Here is a 20,584-nt window from a genome sequence, read left to right as displayed (position 1 = left end):
TTTACTGAAGGAGCTAAAGCAGCTACTCACCACGTTTTTCCAAACTGGGGCAAAAACAAGAGTAACATTTTACAAGTTTTGCTGTGTTTTTGAGATCATCGCTGGCTGGAGTGGGGATGAGGAGTTGGGACATGGGCAGAATTTTTAAGTGTGTGCATGTGTGCGTGAGCGTGTTTGTGTGTGAGCACGTGCGATTACTCCCAGATGTACAGGACATGGGTGGATCCCCCAGCTGTATGCAGTTCACAGAGAGACAGTAAGATGACGGATGAAATGACACCATTTTCACCCTACAGCTGTCTGCCTCTCCCTGTTTACCTCAGCTGACTGTTTAAGTGCAGTGCTTGGATCTACTTTATCTTGTGCTCAGATCTTTTGCCTTAACACTCACTCACTCTCCTCAGCTAAGAGCTGTAATAAGCAGATATCAAGTTAGATTGTGTACTTAGAGCATTGTGAATAAGACATAACAACCTATTTTTTTTTTTTGATGAAAAGAGAAACCTGAGTTCTCTTTATACAGCCTGTTGCACTCACTCAGCCTGGGCTCCATGTGAAAACTTTCCATAGCTCCTCAAACTGCTTTGCCTACATAGAGATTTTCGCTTTGTTATTTTAGATGAGGCACATAGTGTTAGATAGAAAATAAGGCTCACAGTGTCACAGGCTGGGTCTCCGACCCAGCACTCTGAGTTTCTTTGTATTTTTTGATATGTTATTAGTTTGTGTTATTTCCTATTTGCCTTTAGTTTAGGCAGTTATTGTTCCTGGGTTTTCTATGTTTTGGGGTTTTCTATTTATTTCATCACGTATTAGGTCTGTTAAGTTGTGTTGTCATTTCCTGTTTTATTCTGACAATGTCATGTGTTCTTTGTTCATTGTATTTAGCTTTCCTCTCCTGGTCCTGTCATTAGGTTTATGTCTGTCAGCTGTTTTCCCCCATGTGTCGCCACTTCCCCTGATCACCTCATGTCTGTATTTAAGCCTTTTGTTTTCTTCATGCCATTGTCAGTTCGTCTGTTTATTCTCACCAGAGTTACAGTCATAGTCTTAGCCTGTTTATTTTCCACCTCGGTCATAGTTATAGTTTTTGGTCTTAGTACCTTTAGTGTTTTGTTTCTTAGTGTTTTGCCAGCTCAGTGTTTTGTTTCTTAGTGTTTTGCCTGTTTGCTTTGGTCTCTTGGTTCATTTCCTGCCGTCATCGCAATAAAGGTTCACTTTTCTGTTAATCATTACTATTCCTCGTCATCATCTGCTTTTGGGTCCTGTTTCCGCACACATCGGCGCACCCCGCCGTGACACACAGTTAGTTAAAACAGAACATTCTTGATTAGTAGATCCCTTAAGTAACTTAGGCAAAATTTCTGTGTTAAGAAAATAGAGTGAAAGCAGGAAATACTGGAGAAAATTCCCCCTGAATATATCTTTTTTTAAAGCAGTCTTTGGCTTTCTAGTCTAGATTTTCACAAAAACAAAATCATTCCACTCCTGTCAGCACTGGCTCTCTGATCACTTGCAAAATTATAACCATTTCCTTCTGTTGGAGATTTCATAGTTCATGCTTTTCCCCCTCTCACCTCGATTATTGCAGTTCTTTTTGTGTAGTCAAGCCTCATCTCTCCTGCAGTTTGGAGACCATATCACCCCTGTGCTGGGCTCTCGTCACTGGCTACCAGTGAAGTATAAAAATTGGTTTTATGATTTCTTCTTTTGTTTTTAAAGCTGTGGCACCTATTGATACACCGCGATTTAATTGATATCAATAGTGATCCTGTTTATCAATACTGATACTTATGAATACTTGTATTGATAACATGCAACATAGGCAACATAGCTGTGATTTTAATAACATCATATGGCTGGTTTTGCAACTCTTGATACAAACCGAGTTAAGCACAACTTTGCCAACTTTCAAGGTGACTAGAGAAGATGATAACATTTGAAGACATTGAAGCGTCAGCAATTTTTGAAGTGTGATAAACAACTTTATTGCTTGACGAGCACACTTCGGCTAGTGGTCTTCATCGAGGTCATCATGTTCTCACTCTTGATGAGTTAGCAAGCTAATGTCAAGCAGGTATTGAGGTTTCTTGCGTGGCGCAATGTACACATTGCTTGAGAGTTGTGTGTTTGAGTATTTGTGTTTGTAGACATATCCGTCAATTCTGATCAAGCTACAACAGCAGCAGTATACTAGCAACCAAAGTAACGAAAAATAGCTTTTTGCCAACTGGTGCAGAAATACTGATTTTCCCCTCACGACCATTGATTGCCAGATGGTTGCAGACTGGTCTCTAGATCAGTGTGACCAGGGCCTTATTCAACTGATTCTACATTGTTACCATGATTGTCCATTTTATAGCAATTCACAGTTGTTAGCTTTTGGCTCCTGACCATACAATACTTTAACAATGCAAAAGAATCTAACTTGACTAGTTGTGTTTTTTCCTGCTTGGTATTGTTTACCAGTTGTGGACAGGTTGGTCTTGACTAAGCTAAAGCTTTAGAAGTGAAGCCTGATTAATTATTACTGCCTTTGTTACTTATTGAAGTTCAAGCTCTGGCTGCCGGGCTGAAGTCTGCATACCTTTAGCTCTACCATCACTCTGGGTTCTTTGCTAGCTTTGTGTTAGCATGCTGTCTTTGCAGATGCTTGCAAAGAGCTGATGTTGAGTTAGCAGCAGTGGAGTTGTTTTTGTCCTGGACTTTTCTACTTTACCATCACATTCTTGTCCTTCTGTGCAATAAAGAAAATAAAGGTTATGTACACATCTCCACTCCTCAGAAGTTACAGTCTGCTCAACCATTTTCCTCCTCCAACATATTTTAACAATGACTGCAAATGCTGAAATTTTTTAGTTTCACAAATCCGACCCACATTAGAACTGGCGAGCTCTGCTAGAGCAAGCAAGCTGCACAGCTTCGCATTTACAGAATCTCATATTTGCAAGTGTCTTGTTAGGTTGCTGGTGTAACTTGTTTTCCACTGCTATCTATCTGCAGGCTAGCTGCTTTTTTCAATAAAAATGTTATGAAGAGACATTTATTCCAATCAGATGTGATCGCTTGACTGGCAGCTTCATTATTAGAGGATAACTTGTAAAACATGAATTATGTTAGAAGGGTAGAATATTATAGATGAATTGATTGGTTTTAATACTGACAAGCTTTTCTGCTACCTACTTATTTCGATATTTCGTTATTTCTGCTGTGCCTAGCCAATCAACTGCTGGAAGTGCTTTAATTTACTACTCACATGGGTGAGTTTAGACCCGTTTTTTATCAGAGCACCCCTAAAAAAAATATTAATAGTATTAATAACTTTTCCCCCTAACTTTTCCATTGATGACAGTACAGGATAGGATGAAAACAGGTTTTATGTCCAGTATTGTTGATGTCATGATGTTACAGTGCGCTCACACAGAGGTGTTGCTGCTTCAACAGCGTGGCTTGTCATTAATCGCTTAATAAGACTTTCATTGCTGCGGCAGAAAGAAGACGAAGATGACACAAATCAATGATGCAGATTTAAAACACACTTTAACTGGAATATAGCAAAAGTTCAAACTCTTCTCATAATTGCATTGTTATGCATATAAAGTGCCTATTTTGTTTAAATTGTTCTCTAAATAGTGTTAATATTAGCTAACGTAGAGTAAAACATATTTGGAGTTGCCAGCCGAGGAGCTGATATACTTTATTACTTTTGTTTGCTAAAAAATGTTCATTCCTGTTCTGATCGAATTGGGCTTCAGTGTTTGTTTACAGTACAACTCCAGATCCAGGTGACAGCAAGTTAAAATGATCTTACCTGTCTATGTCCAGCAAAAGCCTGTATTCAGTTTTAATATTGCTATAAACTGATAGTGATCCGTTTATGTCTTTTATTCACTGTAATGTTTAGCTTTTGGGTGATAGTACAAAGAGTGACAGAGGAGTATAGAGAGGGAAAAAAGGGAGAGAGCAAAATGAAAACAGCAAAGAGAGAGAGCAAAAAGAAACAAGAGTAAATGTAGACAAATTCACCCAAAATTATAAAGCTGTAGCTTCTGTTTGCCTAGCTAGTTGAGTGAAGAGGATGGACAGGAAGAACGAGGGAGCAAATCGTGAAGTTAGCTGGGGAAAAAAAAGTTATTTTTCTCAAAGTAGTTTTTCATGTACTTCATGGATGCTTTGCATGTTTTGCAGTAGGACACTTAAAAAACGCCACTGGACATTGTAAACAGAGCGTATTGATATGAATGGTAGCATTTTACAGGACTCATACCACTGTAAACATGGCATGAACAGGATGGTTGCCACTACACTGATGTGACAGACTATAACACTCTTCTGCTATGCTGATTCGGCATAATAAAGGAAGGGTTTGTGTGAACTGGTAAAAGAACTTTGTTACCAATTTGCTTCATGTACAGGTCTGGGGTGATTTTCCAGTGTCTGTACTGAATATTGCTACTTTATGTGACTGATGATTTGGTGGGCTGCTTCTATGTGATTAAAACACTGCATGTTTTGTGTAGGGCTGAACGATATATCGCATTTGCGATAATATCGCGACATGATCAAGTGCAATTTTCTAACCGCAAAGGCTGCGATTATACTCTGGACATGTCCAAATTCATGGGCTGCATCCTCCTGAGGCCGCATTTGTAGACCGATTACGTCACAGCGACGCGCCGAAGGCTGTCCAAATTACTACCATATCCCAGAATTCATAGCGCGGCCCAGCCAAACTCCAGTTTCCAGCAATGGCGGCCGCTACTAAGTTTTAAAATTACTCATACTAATCTTTCAGGGTCACAAAATAAACTTTTAACATATTTTCAGGCGAGAAAGTAGTTGTGTAAACATCAAATATCTGCTCGGTTTATCAAGATATCCCATATTTGCAAAAGTGCTTCGACGTTTTCAGAGGCGTCTGCTACCCACCAGCTCGACAGCTAGCCGGGAGCTCGAGGGTTACTGATGCGGCCGAGAACGGCACAACTCCCGGCACATCATTTTCAGATCACCGCGGAGTTTCGCTGCTCGGGTTAAACGTAATATATAAGTCACTTAGACAACCTAAAAATGTTATTGTTGGGCTTTTTTCAGTGTTTTGTTTGTTCGTGAGTAAATCGGTTTGGCTGAGATTAAAGTTATTAGATTAGATAAAATAAAACTTTATTAATCCCCCGGGTGGGTTCCTCCTTGGTTTTCACACAGCTGACTAAACGTCAAACAGAAAACTTATTAAACAGAAGTATGAGACAGTCGAGAATTTACACCAGTGTCTGGTTATATTTTAGATAGCAAGAAGCAGACGGCCGAGTTTAATAAACTCCACCGAGACAGCGGTGACGCTAATCAGAAGGCTAGACCGTCCAATTTCACGCCTTTAAATTTTAAAGGCGTGTTTGTGTGTGTGTTTATACAATTGCTATTATGTTTGCACTTTATGTGTAATGTTACTGACTGCAGAGATCAGTAAGATGTGTGTATTTTTTATTTATTAGTTTTATTTATTTAATATTATTTTTTAATTTAATGACTGTCTAGTAGTTCACAGATGTCGAAAAACTGAGTGTGGTAAAGCCACTGATTTTTTTTATGTATATTTCTGCAATCTGCACATTGTACTGACTTTCATTTTAATGTTTACACCAGGGTTCCTTGTCAGCACTTTATGCTCAGATGTTTGTAAGCTAAAAATAAACTATTGTGTATGTTCAAATATACTGTTGTGATTGAAGAAGTTAAATAAAAATGTCAGTCATCAATTCATGCATCACCTCATGTCATCATAACAGAGGTCTGTCTTCCAGGAAAGAACAGTTTAAAATTAATGTAATATAGTATTGGCCATACTATATGATGTATTGCTTGTCTTTGTTTAATAATACAGAAGACAAAGACCTTAAAAAATAATCGCATATCGCATCGCAATCGCAATATTGGGGCAAAAAATCGCAATTAGATTATTTTCCATAATCGTTCAGCCCTAGTTTTGTGTATGTTTCTCATCTTGTCTCCTTTGGCACAAATGGTTCCTTATCTTCTTTAACTAAAGGCTCCACCCTAAAATAGTTTGCATTTGAAGGTAACACTGTAATGTGTATCTAAGTAAATTTAGGTTTGTAAATGTGAAAAGGGTTGATTACATTTGTAAACAGCATGTTGCATTAATAATAATTACTAGGAACTGCTGACATTATGATTGGGAGCTGAGCCCCCCTAAACTTTTGAACCTAGAATCACCCCTGCTGTACAACATATGTAAGTTATTTCTTTTTCATTATATAGTATTTTTTGCAAAAAGGTGAAGTCGTGTTACAATGTGTGCTTGGATTTGTTTTGCTAAGGGTCCCATGAATGTACTACAGCATGAAAAATTAAACCAATGAAGAGGTAGAGCCCTCGTTTGCCTTTCAGATTGCATCTAAGGTGTGGGCTGCCTCTCACATCCTATGAGCAATCAGGGAGCAACATTCAGCACAAATTTAAATTAATTAAACTGGGAATTAACACAAAAGTGGCAAAACATGGGAGTGTCGCACTGGGTTGTGTTTAGCCTGCAGTCTGATTGTTGACTTTTTGGTAACTTTCAGGTTATTATTGTTCAAGAAAGAGACATTATCCTGGAGTGTCTCATGGAGGTTTTCCAAAATAGAAATACTCAAGTAAAGTACAAGTATCTTCAAACTGGGCTTGAGTAAATGCACTGCGCTACTTTCAGCTGCTTGTTGGAGGGAGAAGTAGACAAAGAATCAAAAGCATTTGGTCTCCAATTGAGCCTGAGCAGGAGGGGAGTGAGAAAGAGAGATGACCCAGTTCTGTTTCACACAGTACTGGTGCCAGAGGCAGAGAGACGGTGGAGGCTGGGGTGCACGTGACGGGACTGGGCTGGGCCCCGGTCCACATGGGAAACTCACAATGTCTCGTTTGTTTTAAACGACTGCGCTGCTGGAACTGGTCTCCCTTTTTCCTTACTGTCTGTTGTCTGCTGTGAAATGTGGAAATGATTTTTGTCTTTGGCTCATGTCCAGATTCTTTTGGGAAAGATGTATCCCCCTCCTACCCTTTTCTTCTGTGCCCCTATCTCTGTTCCATCTTCATCTTCCAGGCCTTCACCTGATAAGAGTAAATGATTGTGTAAACTCCTTGGGACTTGTAAGGAGAGAGTGGAAAAAAGAGGGGTTAGATAAAGCAAGCAGTCGGCTCTAGGGAATCTGATTTGAAGGGAAGGAGAGATGAATAGTCTTGATGGAGGGACTTTCTTTACACTCTGTTATTTATTATTAGCCTTTTAGTTTTAATTCTAGGCTGTAGTAGCTAGTGTGGAAATCACCTACTGTGTTCCACAGACACACCCTTGCCAGCCAGCCAGCCTCCGGTGGCTTTAGGGATGATGATCTATACCCTAGATTGTGGATTATTAAGAAAATCGCAAAAGGTAGCAAACTGCTGATGGTAAATGTGACATTTTACAGAATAGCAGTAGCATCGGTAACTAATGAGCCGGTGATCATATAATAGAAGCAACAGACTGAATTTTCTTGTCCTTGCTTGTGTCCGTTGCTCTCCATAGCCGCCCACACAACTTTAAAAGGTTTTCCAGACCTCTTCCCTATCTCTTGTTTCTTTCTTTCTTTCTTTCACTCACTCACATACACACACACACACACTCACACAGACACGCGCACACATACACACACTCACAGAGACACGCGCACACATACACACACTCACAGAGACACGCGCACACATACACACACTCACGAACAGTGCACCTGAGAGCCAGACCAATTAAAATGCCAGGAAAATACAATGCATGCTTTATGGAGTGCGTTACCGTCTGCTCTGCAGGCCCTTTATCACTTATAATCTAAGTGTGTTGTAGATGTCATGTGAGATTACATTGAGTTTGAGCGTTTGTGTATGCCAGACAGCCATTCGCTCACTCACTCAGGATAATGTTCATATTCTGTGATTTTAAGCTCCAGCTTCAACCTTTTTCTTTGGCCTAATCTTACAACCTGTCTTTTTGCTTTGGGTTTAAAAAACATCACCCTTTTACCTCTGCAGACTATCGCACCGGGCCGTGCTTTGCCTCAGTAAATAACCAGATGTGTCAAGGACAGCTCACGGGCATTGTGTGCACAAAGACTCTGTGCTGCGCCACAGTGGGACGGGCGTGGGGTCACCCCTGTGAGATGTGCCCAGCCCAGCCTCACCCCTGTCGAAGAGGGTTCATACCAAACCACCGCACCGGGGCATGCCAAGGTAAAGTCTATTCCTCTGTGTCTCTGCCTCCCAGTCTGTTTTCCTATCTTTCTTTTTCTCTGTTACTCTCCCTCTACCCTCTGCGTTCTTTGAGTAGTGTGCTGCTGCTGCTGCCATCTTTTCCTTTAACTCCTTCTCCCTCCTTGTCTGCTTTCACCCCCCTCCCTCTGTCACCCTCTGAGCTCTGCCCACCATCCCTTTTCCAGAGGATTAGCTCTAATTGGGTTAAATTGGGGTGGGTGGCAGTGCCTCCCACATGTGTATGGAATGCCCGCAGACGCCCGCTGCGGCGGGACTGTCAGAGTCAGTAACACGGGTCAGTGGCGGTGCCACGTGGGAGAGCTCATTTCTGGTAAGACGGCCCTGTGTCTGCCTGCTCCAGACCCAACAACATCAGAACCTCCGCAGGGGAGGCGGACCTGAGCCAGGACCCAGAGGAACATGGAGTACTCTGAGACAGCATCAGGTCACAGCCTCCTGTAGGTTTCCAGCCTGAGACCTTCGTTTTAGTCTGTCACATTCATTAAATGAATTTCATTTAATCATCAGCATCACTGACAAAGTAACAGATTAGAAAGCTGCACAAACCTGATGGTCCGGGTCACCTCACAAATGGCGTCATCATGACCCTCCTTTCAAGCAACATCTTTATGTACATTAGTCTTCATGTGTGTGTGATCATAAATGTATCGAACCTGATGCTTTACAGTCAGCCTTTTTTTTTTCTATATTCACTTCATTCCTGTTTTTTTTACCAGTTTGGTTGCAGTTTTTGTTCATTCTGCTGGAGAAATTCCTCTCCCCCTGTTTCTTTTCGTTTGTCATACTGTTGATCTCAGGAAAGTCAGAGAGAGACTGTAAAAACAGGCCCATGTACATCCAAGGCTGTTCACATTTGTGCGTTAAACTCAGTCAGCATGTGTATTAACTTCCTGCTCCTCTTCTAAGTTTATTTTACCACAATAATGTCTGTGTTAGAGTATTAATTCTGTGATATGCATGTACAGATGTGGATGAGTGCCAGGCCATCCCTGGCATCTGTCAAGGCGGAAATTGTATCAACACTGTTGGATCGTTTGAATGTAAATGCCCCGCTGGGCACAAGTTCAACGAGATCTCGCAGAAATGTGAAGGTAAGCAACAGTGAAGCCATGAACTGTCTGGTTTTCGGTGTCAGCTTGAATGACAGAGTAGACTTTCGGATATTTTTTAAATCCGTAAAAGTTGAGACAGTTAAAAGCCACATCCGCCAAGATGTGGTTAACTTCACCTCAGTCGTGGTAGTCTGATTATTACTTTGTAAGGAAAGACCACACATAAGCCACATTTTTGCCCTTCCCTTGAAAAAAGCCTAATTAAAGCAAAGCAGCGCTCTGGTTTCTCTCAGTAACCCCATGTAACACTCAATTTTGATGTTTGAAAGAAATGCTGATGAATTTTGAAAAGAATTTTCCCCCTTCTATACAAATGTTAAAGCTAGACTATGTAAGTTGCTGCTCCAGACTAACTAAGTCTGGTATGGACATTAGATTTGGGAGGCTAATATTGTGTTTGTTTTATTGAAATACTCATCATTAACTTACGTCTCTTCTTTACAATACTTCTGTTTTATTGCTTTGAATGTTTCACCTTATTAAAATTCGTTATTAGCATTAATTATTGCTGTCAGTTGTAATCAACATGGTTGATCTGCACCATGAATCCTAATTAGACTCAGTTTCAGGATTACTTGATAAAAACACGTTTTTCTCCCTCTGCTGTGGGACTCACATGGATTTTAATGCTTTTGCTGGAAAATTTTTACTACTCGTCCACAAATATAGGCCTAAATCGATCCTGCGAAATGTATTGTCTGTTAGGCGTGTATGTAATAATTTCAAGGCCTAAGCTCAGAGAAAGGTAAAGGTAATCGGGCACTTCTTTACTTTATGTGTGCTATTTTAATGCCCAGAAATAATTACTGGAAAACTTCTGCACTTTGTAAGAAATATTTCAAATGTGTCGAAGTCACAGCGCTATTCCTGCAGACTTTTGTGCTCCATGGTGTGCGTTTGGTGTTTAATGGTGCTAACAGAAGAGGTACGGAGGTCCCTGGATTTGATATCCTGTGACAATGCCTCATTTCCATTGTTCCTGCCAACGCATGCTCTAGTTTTGGAGAAATTCACGTTTCAAGATAGTTTTCACTTTCCTCTCCTCTTTCGCAGATCTGGACGAGTGCTCAAACATTCCAGGTATTTGTGGTGTGGGTGAATGCTCTAATACTGTCGGCAGCTACTTCTGCAAATGTCCCCAGGGCTTTTATACCTCAGTGGATGGATCCAGGTGTATAGGTGAGTCCACCTGTCCGCTTTTCCACTCCAAAGAGCTGCAAGTTTCATTGCGTGTGATTTGCTTGTGTTCATAGTTGCAGTCATTATTAGGCATGACAAAATAGGAGACAAAGCAAAAGATGCTGCTTCATTCTCTTTCCTTTTTCCACTCTATTTTGGTTCTTCTTGGCACTGAAAGCAGAGAAAGGAAGCTCTCCAAAGTTCCAGCTGGTAGAATTTAGGTCAATAGTCACTTGTTGAGTTAAACTCTCTTCAAGCTGTGGCGAGCACGTGATGAGAGAAGTAAAATGAAGTCTTATTTCCAGGTGACTTTCTACACAGCTGGAAAACGCTAAATCTATGTGCGTCTTCGTAAAGAAAACTCCTGTATGCTTCCTAGTTAAGCTCATTTTCGCCCTAAAACCAGAGCAGGAAAAAAATTAGGTCAGAGCAGCCTCTTGCACATACACGTGCATACAGCACACACGCACAAACATATGCAACCATGCAGTCACATTACTCCCCCCCAGGAGAGCGTGTTCCTGAGGAAGGAATGTCTGTGTGTTTCGTTTCCAGAAAACTTTTGCCCAAAACATTTTCGTCTGTTTCTCATGCAGTCACACTTCTCGCCCGACCCCCTTAAGACCTCGTGGTTGCTTGCGAGCAGTTCTGTGCCTGACATCTTGTCGAACTGGAGCAAGCGATCTGTAGTTTAGGCTGTCATTTTCTCCACATGAAATCTGCCCCGGATGGTCTGGGTGTGAAACAAAACATGATATATTTATGTTAATGCGCAACTTGAGTGTGAGTCATGCTGGCACACAGTGCCAAAAACTGCAGGATGAAGGAAGGGTTCATATAAATAGGAAATGAGGACTATTGGAAGTGGCTTCCACCTTCCAAATGATGGAAAATCTGAAGCAAAAACAACAATTTTTTTTCTGATTGTACTCTTGCCAATTTGCTCACCACGCAGACAGCACATGCCATATTCCATGCGGCGCGGTTAGTTTAACCGACTTCCTGCTGTGTCGTTTCCCACAGATGCTCGTGGTGGGTATTGCTACGCCAGCCTGCTGAACGGGCGCTGCGCCAACCAAAATTCACAGCTGTTGACCAAAATGCAGTGTTGCTGTGATAGTGGACGCTGCTGGTCTGATGGGTCCACCCCTGAAATGTGCCCCATTCGTGGAACAGGTGCAGTCATTCACATGGCTTAAGTATTGTGATCTTTGTGGCATTGTTATTTAATTATACTCAAAATCAGTGCTCTTAATAAAAATGTAATAAATCTGTGAGAATCTATGGAGATTTACAATGAAAACAACAAAAACAAACTTTACAAAGAATAAAATGCAAGTTAACAAACAAACTCACTTGTACACACGTATTCGCACACACACTAGACAATTCAGAGCTAACCTCTATCTGCTTTTCAAATATGCTTGTTATAGAAGAGCACCAGAAACTGTGCATTCAGATACCCAGTGCACCGATACCTGATCGTGTCCCAGGGAGCCCTGACATACCCAGCATCTACCCGGTTCCATATCCTGGGCCTGACATTCCTCAAATTCCAATCAAGGTCCCTGTCCAACCTGTGCAGCCTGATTATCCTAGACCACCTGTAGAACCTATACCTATACCTAGGCCAGGTATGTCCCAGCTTTCTGCCCGTGATTGCTTCATGTTTGCATGTTCAACCTGCAATTGATCTTGGATTGCCATCAACGTCCAACTTTTGATATACAAACAACCGGTACCGTTTAACTAAAAAATGAATGGCAGTGAGTGTCCTTTCTCAAAGAAACCATCCTTACACAACTGCATAGTAGTATTTAGAGTTATATTAAACATGTCCAAAATCTTTGGCTTTAAAAATTCCGACATACTGTTTTGCACAACTATTATACTACTGCAGTGTTGAGATTTATCTGGCAATGTAAAACTACATATGTGTAATATGCCAGAAACAGGTGTGTTGGCTACACTTCCTGTAAATTAAGATGTTGAACTAAACAAAAATACGATTTTTCGTTATATTACCTCACGTTTTGACGAAAAACGCTCGCGTGATTTTGTTCTATCAGGTCCCGTAATTATCCAAACCCAGAATATCACCAATATGTGCCAGGCCTTTCGTAACCTCTGCCTGAATGGCAGATGTATCCCCACGCCAGGCGTTGGATATCGCTGTGAGTGCAACATGGGCTTCAGGCTGGACAGAAGGGGAGAGTGCATCGGTGAGTTCTGACGAGTTTTCTTAACACAAAACTCAAAGTGCATGCGTTTGGCTGTTAAATTTCATGCTTGCTTTCCAGATGATAACGAATGCGAGAAGAACCCATGCGCGCACGGAGAATGTGTGAACACAGACGGCTCTTACATCTGTCAGTGTCCTGCTGGATTCCAGTCGACCTCAACCAGAACCGAGTGCCGAGGTTACACATTTACATACATGCAACATATGCGCACTTTAAGAGTGTGTATGTTTATTGTGCTATCTGTTTCTTTTTTCCCTGCCAGATCTGGATGAGTGTGTGGCCAATGGTCGTATTTGCAACAATGGCCGCTGTGTGAACACTGAAGGCAGCTTCCACTGTGTCTGCAATGCTGGATTTGAAATTTCTCAAGATGGCAAAAACTGTCAAGGTCTGTTAACTTCTCATGTTGGTCACTTACTACTCTATGGGGTAAAGATTCCTTTAGTATTTATGACAAATGGACCATGGATATGTTAGAGGTGGTGGAAGCATGAACCATAATGGGTGAAATCATGCACAATCACTGAAAATAATTATTACTAGAGTAAACCTCTAGTGTTACTAGAGTAAACTAGGGTAAATCATTTAGTTCCTCTTTGTCCACAGACCTGGATGAGTGTCTGATCAGGAACATGTGCCTCAATGGACTGTGCATCAATGAAGATGGGAGCTTCAGATGCATCTGTAAACCTGGGTTCTATCTCGACACCAGCGGACGCATGTGTGTAGGTACGTTTGTCCAAAAGCCCACAAAGTGAAGCATCAGCAGAATGTATTTTGAGTAAGATATTCTCTTGACTGCATTTTCGCCTAGCTTGGAGGATGACTACCTCTCTGGCATGTTAATAGCTCTGTTATATGACTCTTAACACACAGGGCAAAAAAATCCCCCTAAAAAGCCTTGGAAAAATCCCTTTGCTTCCTTGCACGCCAGTTGGACATAGTTGGATAGTTGGGACCCGCCTGTTTTGAGATTTCAGCAGACAGCCTGCCCTAAACTTGTTGAGTGCAAAGAAGAAAAAACGATTTGGCTTTTTCTTGTTATGTGCTTTAATATGCTGTAATAGCCAACAACTATTGTATATGCCAACATCCGAAGCTATGTCGAACCTTAGATGGCAACTAGAGTTTCATGGTCTCAGACACAGACGTTTGATTTCAGAGACACTGACCTGGTTAAGTCATTACAGAATAAATAAACAGGAGAGTAGAGTGTGGCTGAAATGTGCTGATGTATGCAGTCATTAATGAAATGTGCAGTCTGAAGGGGCCCTGGGGCCTCATTGTCTCTCTCCGCAGTCTGTCTGTCCTCCAAGACACCCAAACAGAACACACACATACACATCATACACATACGTTCATAAACACAGACTTCAGCATGCATGCTTTATCATGGTGTATGCTCGTTATCGTAATTATTGTAACACAGTGAGAAAACAAAGAGAACACAGAACATTTTCTTAGCTGAAGTCAAAGCTGAAATTTTAGGAGTTGTGGCTGCATTTTTTTAATCAGTTATTTATTTCAATCTGTTTTATCTTCTTACCTCGTAATATTGTGAAGAGAAAGGTATATAGTTTGATATAGATATATACAGAAGTGTTTTTTCTTGTCTCTATTTGTAGACATCGATGAATGTGAGACTCCGGGCATGTGCATGAACGGCCACTGTGTCAACACTGAGGGATCCTTCCGCTGTGAGTGTATGGCCGGGATGGCAGTGGGCCTGGATGGACGGGTCTGTGTTGGTGAGTACATGGAACTAGAGTGAATTGCGTGATCAAGAGTCAAGAATAATCCCACCATTTTTTTCTTCTTTTTTTAAAAATAAAGCAAAAAGTTGAGTTTGTACAATTCTAATAAGTCAATATTTGGTGTGACCATCTTTATTCTTCAACACAGCCTGAACTCTCTTATTTAGCTTTCTTGTAATCTCTTTGAGTAATCTCCAGGAATAGTTCTCTGGGCTTCTTGAAGGACATTCAAAGCTCTTCTTTCAAAGTTCTTCCAACTTTTGGACTGTACTGTCAAGATGATCCCACACTGTTTCAACAGCTTTGAGGTCCGGGCACTTGGGAGGCCAATCCATGACTGTTGTACCTCTTGACGTTTGTACTTACCGATGAACCAAAAAACCTAAAGTTTCAGATTTGTACTCATCACTCCCAAATACCTGTTGGTCCAGATTTTTGGTCCAGTTCTTGTGTAATTTGGCATACCTGTACCCCTTCCTCAATAATGACTTCTTGACAGCCACCTTTTCACTGAAGTTGTTTCTGAGGAAAGTTCATTCACTTCCTCAAGTTTCTAAGAACATCTGCACAGCATACCAAGATATGAAAAGTGCTTGGCTATATATGGAAATCACCTTGTTGGTGAAGAATAACAGTTTTATACCCATTAAACTTTACTATCTTTCACTTTTTTTGTAGATTGTATATTTGATAGACTGCTAGTAACAAGGTACATAAAGATACACTTTAAAATTGTCTCTTTGCTAAGTTGTCTGTTATGTGTAGACACAACACTGGTTCAACCCTTGAGGTGCATTTTTTTATTTCGTATGTGCATTTTCACTCGCTGGGCCCATGTCCTGGAGCTGCGGTTTGTTTCGAAGGGGACTGGCGGCGGCTCCCGGGCCTGGCTGATCCCCATGTACTACATAGAGGTGAAGAAGTGAAAGAATCGAAAAGGGGAGGGAGGCTGGGGCACGAAAACCTTGTCGAACTGGGGGATCATATACAGATAAGAATCGGAAGGAGCGTGTTTGGAGGTCCCACTCCTGAAATTCAGATACTTTATCTCCAAACCAAACAGAAAAGAAAACAACACATAAACAGGAGTGTAGAGTGAAAAAGAAGCCAATGTTCAAAGAAATCTCTGTAAGACCTCCATTAAGACTGGACAACTACTGCTCAAGAACACTTTAAAAAAAATACAAGAAATCTGGCTCTTTGTAAGAAAAATATGAAAAATGATGGTTGGCTCCAGACTTTGTACTGCACAAGTCCAAGAACAGAAAACATTGTCTGAAACTGTTTAGAGCAGACTGAAAATTTGCTTTTGATTACTTGTACATACCATGATGTCAATATTTGAAAATTTGTTCATATTTAATAGGAACAACCAGCACATTAAGAAAGAAATAAGTAAAAGAACTTTAAGTGCTTTGGCGAAGACTTCAGTACATGTGACCGTTTTAACCAACAAAGGACAAGCCGGTGATGAAAGCATTTGTTCCACTTTTCGAAGCACCTGAAAGCACAGACTGAACATACTTGTAAGATGGGTTAATCCCACAACTGTCTACAGATGTTTACCAGCAAGCGTACATATTTTTTCCCATTCTGTGCTAAAATTCAGCAAAGATGAACGTGATAAAGCAGAGAGTATTCACGTCATATTAACCTTTACCATCAACCTGTGCTGTTCCTGCACATTTACTGCAGTTACTGAGCACATGTTGATCAGCACTCAAAGAACTTTCTGTCTCTCCTTCTGCTCCGGTCCCACGGAGGAGCCCTTTGAAAGATTTGTTTTGCATTTTCATAAATGATATCTCTTTGTGTGAGAAATGTCGAAACGCTGTTGTTTGGTCTATGTGAACATTTGTCAGAATGATATCAGTGCGAGAGAATTCCTCAAATCCCTGGATATTGTGAAAAGAGAACAACCATTTGTTTTGCCAGTGTTGTTGTTTATTGGAGCTGCGGCCTCTTTCCTCCTTTTCTCTCGCTCTCTCTCTTTTGCTTGGTCTTCGGTCTCTTTCGAGATCTCTTTCCTCATCTCGGTTTCTCACACACATGCTGTCTGTCTTATTTTTGTTTCAAACAGACACGCACATGCGCAGTACGTGTTACGGCGGCTACAAGCGAGGGCAGTGTGTTAAGCCTCTCTTTGGGGCTGTGACCAAGTCGGAGTGCTGCTGTGCCAGCACAGAATACGCCTACGGAGAGCCCTGCCAACCGTGCCCACCACAAAGCTCTGGTACGGCTATTCAAATTGCCCCAACCTTTACACATATAGAACCACCTCCTGCTGCTTGACAGATGCAAACGCAGACAGACACAGTTTGCGCAAAATTCGAAACACACCCGTTGATGTGAGGATGACCAAATGAAACACTGCATCTCCTCTGCATGCCAGCTTAGATTTCACAAAAATATGAAGTTAAGTTGTTTGACGGTGATTCCCGCAGTTTGGAAACACTGACAGCCACCAAACACACACACAAACCCATGTCCACAACCACACACACACACACATAATCCAGTCACTTCTCATTAGTTGTGCCAATTAAGGTTTCGGTATCAAAAGATGCCAGAGCTGCACCACATTAAGAGCCTGTTTTGTACACATCTAAGCTAAATGAGAAAGCATGTAAATGGATAATGACATGGTATTAAATGGCTTTTGGCAAATGTGATATTACTTCTGTTGCTGTTGTTGCTGCTGCTTTTTTCAAGCAAATTGTGGTGTGTGTGTTTGTAGCCGAGTTCCTGGCTCTGTGCCCCACTGGCATCGGAACGACCGGTGATGGACGAGGTAATGTAATACATAAGCTCAAACCACTGACAACCTTGAAACCAAGTGGTGCTGCGCATATTTAAGAGGGTTTTTTTTAGAGTTTGTTGGGTTTTTTTCCTGCAGATATGTTCAGCGGTTTATTGTTTTTGCAGATATTAATGAGTGTGCCCTCGACCCTGACATCTGTCAGAACGGAGTATGTGAGAACATGCTGAGGACGTACAAATGCACCTGCAATGAAGGTTTTGAAGTAGACCTGACAGGGAAAAGCTGTGTTGGTGGGTGGACTGTTCTGTAATGTCCTTGTCTACAGCTTTGATCTCAAAAGCCAGTGTCGTCACGCGTCCCTGTCTGTGATTTCAGATATCGATGAGTGTCTGATGAACCGGCTGCTCTGCGAAAATGGTCAGTGCCGGAACACGCCGGGGAGTTTCTCCTGCCAGTGTTCGACGGGATTTCGCTTTGATCCCGAGACAGACGTCTGCGAGGGTCAGAGACCCCTTCATTCCCTTGTGCGGCGCAGTGTAGCTGCATCTGCCGTGTCTCAGATTTGTTGTCTCATTTTTGTGTCCCACAGATGTCAATGAGTGTGAGTCTAGCCCTTGTATAAATGGGGACTGTGTGAACAGCCAAGGGTCCTTTGTGTGCTTGTGTTCAGCGGGTAGCTCCCTGGACAGCACCGGGCTGGAGTGCATAGGTAAGTATTATACCAATACATTACCAATAGATTTTTTGTGTATTTGAAAAAAAGTTTAAAAAAGGTACACTGTAGTATGGATTGATTCAGTCCTACCAATTATAATTAGATCATTATAGATGAAAAATGAAAATTTGCTTCACTTTTGCTGAACCTTAACCCAATGCATCGCCCCTAAATTAGTGCTACGCCAGTGCTTGTAAGCCAATCAGCACATTCCTTTTTTCCAACGATCAAAGGAGATTAATTGAATGTAAACGATATTATGCACTGTGTCATACTGTATATAAAGCCAAATCCAAGTTACTTCATGTAAACTGATTATCTAGTAACTCTGAGGTCTGTTTGATAAACCAGAGACTATTAAGAGCACTTGCTGGCTGAAGATGATCAATGATCGGTGTGAGGTCAACATCAACGGGGCCACACTGAAATCCCACTGCTGTGCCACACTGGGAGAAGCCTGGAACAGCCCCTGTGCCAAATGTGAAAAAGGTGGACAATCGCTGATTTTTTTAGATATGAGTTTATGTTATATAGTTTTTATTTTAACCGATGACTTCATTGATTTGGACCGTGTTATGTGCCCTTCTTTGTTTAGATCCGATCTGCAGTAGAGGCTTTGCTAGAGTCAAAGGAAACGTCTGTGAGGGTAAGTGCTGCTTTGATGCTGGGTTCTGGAAAATCAGACTTCCACTCTTATTCCTGTAATGTTCAGATTGATGATGCTTTTTTTCCTCTGCTTACCTTCAGATGTGGATGAGTGTCAGGTATTTCCTGGAGTGTGCATCAATGGCAAATGCGTCAACACACCGGGCTCCTTTTACTGCCAGTGTCCTCCAGGAATGACTGTTGACATGAGTGGCAGGATGTGCATCGGTAGTAGCTGTCCTTTATACTTGTGCAATCTATAGCGCGTCATAGTCTTATATCAAATACATGTTAAATGTGTGTTTGTGACATCCAGACCTGCGCACGGAGCAGTGCTACCTCACTCATGAGGATGAGCGCTGCGGGACTCCTATCCCGGGGCGGCACCGTGTAGATGCCTGCTGCTGCTCAGTGGGTGTGGCCTGGGGCCCTGAATGCGATGAATGCCCGGAAAAAGGCACTCCGGAATTTAACCAGCTCTGTCCTCGGGGCCGAGGTTTCTCGCACAGGGGTGACTTCATTAACGGCAGGCCCTTCCTTAAAGGTGTGGCACTGTTCACAAATAGCAAAGACTGCTATTGGTTGTTGCATCAACTACCTCTCACCTGTGTCTTTAATCTCTCTGTTCTGCACCTCAGATATAAACGAATGCAGGATGATAAGCACGCTGTGCTCCAATGGGAGGTGCAGAAACACTATTGGTAGCTTTCGTTGTCGCTGTGATAACGGCTATGCTCTGGACTCTGATGAGAGGAATTGTACTGGTGAGTAGAACTGAAGCTGATTGGTCATATCATTTGGTCAAGGCATGAAAGCATTAAAATAAATTCTTAATTTATTGTTATTGTAGTTTATACAGGGTGGGCCATTTATTGTTTTTCTTGTGACATTACCAATAAGTGATGTGTCACATGGCCCTCTTCCTATTGAGAAAACAAAAGTTGTATCCAAGATGGCCGACTTCTAAATGGCCACCATGGTCACCACCCATCTTGAGGAGTTTGCCCCCTCACATATACTAATGTGCCACAAACAGGACTTTAATATCACCAACCATTCCCATGTTATTACGGTGTATCCATATAAATGGCCCGCCCTGTTCAACCTCTGATTCAACCTCTATATTTAAACAGCGAGCGTCTGTAGGGCATTTGCTTATTTAAGCGTTCTGCTTTCTTCTGATTGGCTGCCCCTCAGCTGGCTTCCACAAACAATACCCATTACTCAGGAGCAACATCTCCTCCTCATTGTAAAATAAACTCTTAGATAGTTTCTTAATGGATTACTTGATGGGCTCTGGTCACACACTGATCAGCATGTTTCAGTATTTCTCACATATATGAAAGAATGATTTACTGAACATTTTTGACAGCTAATCTGTAATGAAAATAATCTTTAGCTACAATTAAAATTCTATTGTTGACTGGAGTATGTCAGCTGCTCCATTATGTCTCTGCAAGTCTAACCATCCTTCATCAGTTCCGCTTTCTCTGAATCCCTCTGCCAGCACTAATTACAACAAAGTGTTGCAAAGACATTGCCTCCATTCATCTCATTCAGTCTAATGGGAGTCTGGCTAGCTTTGGGGACTTGTTGGAGCCGGTCCTTGCAGTCTGGTTAGCTACATTGCAACACTGTGCACACATCACTTTAGGTTTAAATGCCTTTAAGTTCTATTTCTTTATTCTGAAATAATTTATAGGCCCAGACAGAGTAAATGATATCTGGGACCCTTTAACCCCATATGAGGGAAATCCCAGCCCAAATGGTTTGAGTTAAGTGTTTCAAAATGTGGATTCAAGTCAAAAGGGATCAGACCTTTAGCTTTCATTGGCCCTTTAATCTTATTGTATACTTTAACTTTCATGTAG

At 41.6% G+C, this 20,584-nt stretch overlaps 1 protein-coding gene across 1 annotated transcript in view; it reads left to right on the top strand.

Annotated features, from left to right (window-relative positions):
• The window catches only part of fbn1 (fibrillin 1), a 73,164-nt gene that overhangs the window by 11,473 nt on the left and 41,107 nt on the right, over positions 1-20,584 (top strand). The window contains exons 7-26 of the mRNA XM_085405136.1: positions 8,065-8,262; positions 9,270-9,395; positions 10,470-10,595; positions 11,619-11,771; positions 12,029-12,229; positions 12,665-12,817; positions 12,896-13,015; positions 13,101-13,226; positions 13,445-13,567; positions 14,464-14,586; positions 16,673-16,825; positions 17,330-17,383; positions 17,518-17,643; positions 17,729-17,854; positions 17,943-18,062; positions 18,420-18,557; positions 18,664-18,714; positions 18,816-18,941; positions 19,030-19,257; positions 19,352-19,477. Coding sequence (XP_085261262.1) covers positions 8,065-8,262; positions 9,270-9,395; positions 10,470-10,595; positions 11,619-11,771; positions 12,029-12,229; positions 12,665-12,817; positions 12,896-13,015; positions 13,101-13,226; positions 13,445-13,567; positions 14,464-14,586; positions 16,673-16,825; positions 17,330-17,383; positions 17,518-17,643; positions 17,729-17,854; positions 17,943-18,062; positions 18,420-18,557; positions 18,664-18,714; positions 18,816-18,941; positions 19,030-19,257; positions 19,352-19,477 — 2,697 coding nt within the window. The remainder of the gene's footprint in view (positions 1-8,064; positions 8,263-9,269; positions 9,396-10,469; positions 10,596-11,618; positions 11,772-12,028; positions 12,230-12,664; positions 12,818-12,895; positions 13,016-13,100; positions 13,227-13,444; positions 13,568-14,463; positions 14,587-16,672; positions 16,826-17,329; positions 17,384-17,517; positions 17,644-17,728; positions 17,855-17,942; positions 18,063-18,419; positions 18,558-18,663; positions 18,715-18,815; positions 18,942-19,029; positions 19,258-19,351; positions 19,478-20,584) is intronic.

The sequence above is a fragment of the Rhamphochromis longiceps genome, linkage group LG1, assembly GCF_057381845.1.
Source record: "Rhamphochromis longiceps isolate RC_006_pf linkage group LG1, R_longiceps_female_GT1.1, whole genome shotgun sequence".
NCBI lineage: Eukaryota > Metazoa > Chordata > Actinopteri > Cichliformes > Cichlidae > Rhamphochromis > Rhamphochromis longiceps.
Note: the sequence above shows the minus strand (reverse complement) of the source record. Positions and strands in the feature narration are given on the sequence as shown.